The 8,590-nt window shown below is 38.3% G+C and overlaps 1 protein-coding gene across 1 annotated transcript; it reads left to right on the forward strand.

The window, feature by feature from the left end:
• Positions 1 to 4,918: 4,918 nt before the first annotated feature.
• Positions 4,919 to 6,218, forward strand: LOC116269813 (olfactory receptor 52E5-like). The gene is given in 3 exon segments (XM_031653949.1): positions 4,919 to 5,099; positions 5,101 to 5,272; positions 5,275 to 6,218. Coding segments are annotated over 3 exon segments (900 nt in total). The 5' UTR covers positions 4,919 to 5,030; the 3' UTR covers positions 5,934 to 6,218.
• Positions 6,219 to 8,590: the final 2,372 nt, after the last annotated feature.

The following is an 8,590-nucleotide window of genomic DNA, read 5'->3' on the forward strand; positions in this document are numbered from 1 at the left end:
ATTATGCCATAAAGACACATGCACGATGTTTATTGCAGCACTATTCACACAGTTAAAGACTTGGAATCAACCCAAATGTCCATCAGTGACAGACACAAGAAATGTGCACATATACACGTTACCATATGCACAAGGATGAGTTGCGCCCTGGTATATGGATGAAGCAACCGTCTTGTTCACAACGAAACCAAACACCGCGATGTTCTCACTCAGTGGAACTTAACAAATGAGATCACTTTGACTCAGGAAGGGGAACATCACAATCAGCCTTGTCATGGGGAGGGGGAGGGGGGAGGAGACGCAATGGAGCTATACCTGATGTAAATGACGAGTTGATGGGTGTACAGACCAACATGGTAGTGGCTACAAACTCCGCAATGCACATGTACCAACAACCCCATAATAATAATAAATAAATTTAAAAAAAACTAAAACGCTTGAGAAACTGTTTTGTGACTCTAGAATCTTCCTCACAGAGTCACACCCACTCTTCACTGAGCAGTTTGCTAACACTGATTTTGCAGAATCTGCAGAGATATTCTGGGAGCACATTGGTGAGTACGGCAACACCCTATACAGCCAAACGCCAGATGAATTCATCTCACAGAGTTACATCACTCTTTCATGGAGCAGTTTGCTAGCACTGTTTTTTGTGGAATCTGAGAAGAGGTATTTTGGATCACATTGAAGCCTATGGTGACAAAGGCAATATAATCAGATAAAGCTAGAAAGAAGCTTTCTGAGAAACTGCTTTATACTGTATGAATTCATCCCTCAGAGTTACACCTTTCTTTTCATGGAGCAGTTTCCTAACACTGTTGTCATGGAATCTGCAATAGAATATTGTGAGCGCGTTGAGTGCTATGGTGAAAAAGGAAATATACTCAGATAAAAACTGGAGAGAAGTCTTCAGAGAAACTGTTTTGTGAGGCATAAATTAATCTCACAGGGTTACACCACTCTTCTATTGAGCAGTTTGCTAACACTGTTTTCGTGGAATCTGCAGTGGGATATTTGGGAAGGCATTGAGGACTATGTTGAAAAAGGAAACATCCTCGGATACAAACTAGAAACAAGCTTTCTGAGAAAGTGCTTTGTGCTGTATGAATTCATCTCACAGAGTTACATGGCTCTTTCATGGAGCAGTTTGCTAGCACTGTTCTTGTGGAATATGTGAAGGGATGTTTTGGATCGCTTTGAAGCCTATGGTGACAAAGGAAATAACCTCAGATGAAAACTAGAAAGAAACTTTCTGAGAGACAGCTTTGTGAAGTGTGAATTTATCTCACAGAGTTACACAGTGGTTTTCATTGAGAAGTTTGCTATCATGTGTTTGCGGAATCTGCGATGAAATATACGGGAGCACATTGAGGCCTGTGTTTAAGTAGGAAATATCCTCAGATTAAAAACAGGAAAGAAGCTTTCTGAGAAACTGCTTTGTGATGTGTGAATTCATCTCACAAAGTGAAACCATATTTCATGGAACAGTTTACTAACACTGTTTTCGTTTAATCTGCAATGGGATATTGCAAGTGCATTGAGTACTATGGTGAAAAAGGAAATATCATCGGATAAAAAATGGAGAGAAGACTTCGGAGAAACTGCTGTGTGATGTGTAAATTCATCTCAGATAGTTACACCTCTCTTTCATTGAGCAGTCTGCTAACACTATTTTAGTGGAATCTGCAATGGGATATTTGGCAGGGCATTGAGGCCAATGGTGAAAAGGGAAATGTCCTCAGATAAAAATTTGAAAGAAGCTTTCTGAGAAACTGCTTTGTGCTGTGTGAATTCATCTCACAAAATTACATCAATCTTTCATGGAGCCGTTTGCTAGCACAGTTTTTGTGGAATCTGAGAAGGGACATTTCTCATCGCTTTGAATCCAATTTTGACAAAGGAAATATCCTCAGATTAAAAACTGGAAACAAGCTTTCTGAGAAACTGCTTTGCGATGTAGGATTTCATCACACAGAGTTACATCACTGTTTCATGGAGCTGTGTGCTAGCACTTCTTGTGGAATCTGAGAAAGGATATTTTTTATTGTTTTGAGGGCCATGGTGACAAAGGAAATATCCTCAGATAAAAACTAGAAAAGAGCTTTCTGAGATACGGCTTTGTGATGTGTGAATTCATCTCACAGAGCTACACCATTCTTTTACTGGAGGAGTTTGTTAGCACTGCTTCTGTGGAATCTGAGAAGGGATACTTTGGATTGCATTGAAGCCCATGGTGAAAAAGGAAATAGCGTCAGATAAAAACTAGAAAGACGCTTTCTGAGAAACTGCTTTGTGATGTGCAAATTCATGTCAAAGAGTTACACTACTCTTTCATGGAGCAAATTGCCAGCACTGTTTTTGTGGAATCTGAGAGGGGATATATTTTGGATGACTTGGAGCCTATGGTGACAAAGGAAATATCCTCAGATAGAAACTAGAAACAAGTTTTCTGAGAAACTGCTTTGTGATATGTGAATTCTTCTCACAGAGTCACACCACTCTTTCACTGAGCAGTTTGCTAACACTGATTTCGCAGAATCTACAGTGGGATATTCTGGAGCGCATTGAGGAGTATGGTGAAAATGGAAATATAATCTGATGAAAAGTAGAAAGAAGCTTTCTCATAAACTGCTTTGTGAATGTGAATTCATCTCACAGAGTTACATCACTCTTTCATAGAGCAGTTTGCTAGCACTTTTTTTGTGGAATCTGAGAAGGGATATTTTGGATCACTTTGAAGCCTATGGTGACAAAGGCACTATAATCAGAAAAAGCTAGAAGGAAGCTTTCTGAGAAACGACTTTGTGCTGTGTCAATTCATCTCTCAGAGTTACACCTTTCTTTTCATAGAGTGGTTTCCTAACACTGTTGTCATGGAATCTGCAATGGGATATTGTGAGCGCATTGAGTACTATCGTGAAAAAGGAATTAATCTCAGGTAAAAATTGGAGAGAAGCCTTTGGAAAAACTGTTTGTGAGATGTAAATTCATCTCACAGAGTGACACCACTCTTTTATTGAGCAGTTTGCTGTTTTTGCGGAATCTGCAGTGGGATATTTGGGAGGGCATTGGGAGTATGTTGAAAAAGGAAATATCCTCAGATACAAACTAGAAACAAGCTTTCTGAGAAACTGCTTTGTGCTGTGTGAATTCATCTCACGGAGTTACACCACTCTTTCATGGAGCAGTTTGCTAGCACTGTTCTTGTGGAATATGTGAGGGGATATTTTGGATTGCTTTGAAGCCTATAGTGACAAAGGAAATATCCTCAGATAAAAACTAGAAAAAAATTCCAGAACAAAAGTGTGAAATGTCTTTCCATTAGTTTGTGTTATCTGTGATTTATTTCATCAAAGTTTTTTAGTTCTCCTTGTAGAGATCTTTTACCTCCTTGGTTAAATGTATTTCTACATATGTTAGTTTTGTGTGGCTATTTTAAATGGATTTGAGTTCTTGATTTGGTTCTCAGCTTGAAGAATACTGGTATATAGAAATGCTACTGATCTTTGTATGTTGATTTTGTGACACTGACTTTCCTGTAATCAAATCCCATAAGTAGAAAAGATTTCTAATACAACTCAGGAAAACATCATATCATAAAGTATCTTCCCTCCCTTCAGCAGAATCATGACATATCTTGGGAAGCAATTCCACACCATGAAATTGGACAGAATCTGGGAATATACAAACCCCAATACACATACCACTATACTTCCAAAGCAGTTCTTTAGGCCTGCATTATAGCCAAGTCACAGGAATATTTTTTCTTTAAGATTAGTAGCACCATATTAGAACTCATTGCATTGAAATGAGCATCAAAGTAACTTAAGCCATGGCACTGCTCTGGATATGGCACTCCCCGAATCTGACAAACCCAATCACTCAATATATTCCATCCATGGCCCAGAGCCTACCACAGAATACACCCTGTAGCAGCAAAGTTTCTAATTAAGTCCTAGTCTCATTTGCACACACCCAAGCACCCCACAGGTCTGTTATGTTGCAGATAGAATCGCACATGGCCAGTTACAACCCAGACTCAACCACAAGGCACACCAGACAGACTCAACTGTGACAGTAAACTAGCCTGCTGCCAACTTAAATATATTACTGTCCATCAGTATACCAGGGAAACTATTACAGCATTAATGCAAACTAGACTCTCCCCAGTCTGAGGCAAGTATCTGACCTCAGTATCTTTTAAAAAGATAGAGACAATTACATTGCCACTATCTAGGTGGTATTATGAAGCGATTGTCCATTTATATAATGCAAAATGGAGAAGACAGAAAAGAAGATCATAAATCATAAAAGGCTCCACAAAGTATCTGAGAGTATCCAGTGTTTTCTATTCAGGAAAGGAAACATAACATAACATAGTGAGTGAAGGGCCTTTGAAGTTCTAAGAGGGAGCATTGTTTTTCTGGAATTATGCAATAGTTACCTTATGTGTCTAAATTTTTAAATTTTATTGATTATCTCAAATCCAAACACCTACTAACCAATCCTCCAACTTTACTGAGGCTCCTCTCACATAGAATATTCTTAATTTCTCAGATGTACTTTGCAAGAATGTATCATTCCTCTTATCATTTCCTCCTCAATCTCAGTCCAGTGATATTTTACACCCACCCACACACACACACACACACACACACTTCATCTTGGCTACTCTTTACATCCTGATTAACAAGTATAATTAGCAATAAGTATATGCTAATTTAATACCATATGGAAGTTTTTCTTAGAGACTGAAGGGATGAAAAACATGGGAAGTGCAGGATTGCTATATTTTGGAAACTTTCTGCATGGTTTTCTGTGTAAGTGGGGCAAATATTTGAAAGTGAGAGTGTCTTTTTAACTATATTTCATATTCCCTCTTTAGGTCTCTTATGCTGTATTATGAAGTTAAAGAATGGATTTTCTGTTTCTCCAAGAAATAGACACCATACTGTGAAAGACGTTATCGTTTCTCACTGGAAGCAAGAAAACTCATGCAAGAAATGTGTCTGTAGGGGATTGCCACCAATATGCTTCATATAAACAACACGCAGTTTCACCCTTCCACCTTCCTCCTAGTGGGGGTCCCAGGGCTGGAAGGATATGCATGTATGGATTGGCTTCCCCTTCTTTGCAGTGTATCTAATAGCCCTTCTAGGGAATATCACTATCTTGTTTGTGATACAGACTGAACAGAGCCTCCACCAACCCATGTTTTACTTCCTAGCCATGTTGGCCTGCACTGAACTGGGCTTGTCTCAAACAACCATTCCAAGATGCTGGGAATTTTCTGGTTTAATCTTGGAGAGATTGTGTTTGGTGCCTGCATCACACAGATGTATAGCATTCATATATGCACTGGCCTGGAGTCTGTAGTACTGACAGTCATGGCCATAGATCATTATATTGCCATCTGCAACCCCCTGAGATATAGCATGATCCTTACTAACAAGGTAATAGCCATTCTGGTCATAGTCATCATTGTCAGGACTTTGGTGTTTGTGACTCCATTCGTATTTCTCATCCTGAGATTGCCTTTCTGTGGTGTCCGGATTATCCTTCATACCTATTGTGAACACATGGGCTTGGCAAAGTTAGCTTGTGCCAGTATTAGAGTTAATGTTATATATGAATTGATTGCCTTCTCAGTGGGATACATTGACCTTTCTGTGATTGGATTTTCCTGTGTCCAAATCCTCCGAGCTGTCTTCCATCTCCCATCCTGGCATGCCCGGCTTAAGGCACTCAGCACATGTAGCTCTCACATCTGTGTTATGTTGGTTTTCTACCTGCCAGTCCTCTTTTCCTTCATGATACACTGCTTTGGCCACAACATCCCTCATTACATCCACATTCTTCTGGCCAATATATATGTGGTTTTTCCTCCTGCTCTTAACCCCGTTATCTATGGGGTCAAGACAAAACATATATGAGAGCAGGTGCTTAGGATACTTAATCCTAAAAGCTTTTGGCATTTTGCCCCCAAGTGGATCCTCCACAACAATTCAGTTAGAAGATAATGAAGTCATAACAAAATAAACACTGGAAACTTTTTTTTTACTACTTCTCTTGCAGCCCCACATGAGCCAATAGCATTATATCCCCTACAACGTCGCGTGATTTCAGTACGGTCCATTGGAAAGTATAGCTCAAAGATTCCAAAACAATCTCTCTGTTTCACCCATTAAAAGTACAAAAAATACCCACATTTAAACCCCACGATACTACAAAATGCTTAAAGAGAGACAAAGGTTTTGTAAAAGTTATTGCCCAGTAATTGTAGATTCTCTGTATTTAATATCCGAAGCTGAAGTTCATGATGATTAAAATGATGTGGTATTTCATCAAAACCAAGCAGGATACAGCGGCAAGAGACATTAACTGGGAGTCATAAGATCTAGATTTAAATACAGATTATGGCCTTACCTAAAATTTTGACGTGAGAATTTCACTTAGACTCTTTGAGTTCACAGTACTAAATTCATACTGATTTATAACATTTAATGAGCAGGGATACTGAAGCTTAAAGGGAATGTTGTGAAAACCTGTGAAGCTTGTAAAGCATTAAAAGATTTGGAAACAAATAAAGTGAGTGCTTACCAAACATAATTATAGTGTAACTGTTATTTCTAATGTATGCAGATTTCATTTACTAATCCAGCTCCAGTATACAATCCCTGGTTTGAGGTCAGCTCTCCAGATCCAGATTATTCCAATGCATGGGGCTCTTCATGTACCTCTCAGTTTTTACCTTCATGAAAGAGACTTTCAGTCAGGAGACTATGAAGCCTGAAGAGTTAACAGGGATCTATCTTGGGCTTAAGGACTCAGAGAAATCCCATCCTTCACAGTCTTTGCTAGAGTGGGTTTTAGGGCAGACTGTAATAGTGTGGCTGCTAAAATAATATGAAGTCATTCTTAATAAGGTATAGAAGATAAATAGGACAATTTATTTATTTGAGTATTCTAGGAGCTGCAAAAATGTGAAGCTGGTTTCTAATTGGAAATGGAGCCCTGATTGAAACTCAAGGTAGAGTGAGTAGGAATGTACAGAGAATAGTGCAAAAGTAATAACAATAAATGGCAGTATAAATTGACAAGTGGAAGTAAACTGAAGTGATACGTCATATAAATATATAAAGAAAAAGAAATGAAGTAATCATTTTCTAAGTAGATATTTTGAAATTGACAAAGAAATAAAGAAAAACTAAACAGATCATTTAACAAGGAATAAAGATGAGAAAAAATTCATTGTGGATTATCTTCTAAGTAAAATACCACTTTTCAATTATAGTTTATTTATGTGTTATTATTTAATATTTTAATTATGAAAATCTCATTTTAGAGTCTGAATATTTACATTTGTATATTTAAAGGCTCTAATATGTTCAATTTTGTTCACTCTACTCAAAATATGTTTAACCACCAGACCACTTAATTTTGGTGTCATACGTTAAGAATTTCTACTATTTAAGAGTTTTCCTGTATCCTTTCTGAGACTTTGCTAAATGTTGCTTGCTCCAGAAAGTGAGTAATCTGAATGGAAATGGGTAATAGAAAACCGTAATTTCTAAGGAGCATAGAAGCTAATACAGAAGAGAAAACCCCATTCATCACCAAGTGCATGTTACAGGGACTGTAACATGGGGGAGCCAGGAGAATGTTTGAAAATAGCACTGTGTGCACATAGAATTCCCAAGAAGGAAAGTTGTCTACGGAGTTTATCAAGCTCTTGAGTTTTTTTAAACTCATTTTGTACAAAGCCATCAATACTGCGAGTCTTTTTTTAAACTCATTTTGTACAAAGCCATCAATACTGCGAGTCTTGGAGCAGTTCGGCTGGGCTATGACAAATGTTATGGAAAGCATTGAATATTGGTCATCTTGGCTGAGTCCACATCTGTGAAACATTGGCATGTTTCAAGCCAATCTAAAAGGATTCAACTTTGCTTATTATTTCAAAATTCCAAGGCTGCTGAAAGGTAGGTCTTTACACACAGTCACTCTATTTGTTAGCTGAATATTTTCATCAGGGGCCACTGATGAAAATGTTGACCTCCACTAACCTAAGCCTGTCCATTGTTACTATCTCCAAGATGCTTAGTATCTTCCAGTTCAACTTCAGAGAAATAGTTTTTGGTGCCTTCCTTGTTTACATACAGATGCTTACGATTTATCTATGCACTAGCGTGGAATTTGGGGTACTAACTATCCTGGCCATAGACCACTATGTTGTATTTCACAGTCCACTGAGATATACCATGATTCTCACGAACAAGGTGGTAGCCATCCTATGAAGTCATGATAATGAGATCTTTAATCTTCATCATCCCTTTTGAGTTTCTCATCTTGTTGTTGTCATTCTGTGCTGCCCATATCATCCCCCACATGAACTGTGAGCACATGAGCATTGCCCATCTTTCCCATGCCAGTATCAGAGCCAATAATTTGTTTGGGATGGTTGCCTTTTTGTGGGATTTATTGATCTTATTGCAATTGGTTCCTCTTATGTAAAGAAACTACACAGTGTTTCACTTACCACCATGGACTGGCCAGTTCAAGGCTCTCAGTACCTGTGGTTCCCATGTCT

The sequence above is a fragment of the Papio anubis genome, chromosome 12 (genome assembly GCF_008728515.1).
Source record: "Papio anubis isolate 15944 chromosome 12, Panubis1.0, whole genome shotgun sequence".
Lineage (NCBI taxonomy): Eukaryota > Metazoa > Chordata > Mammalia > Primates > Cercopithecidae > Papio > Papio anubis.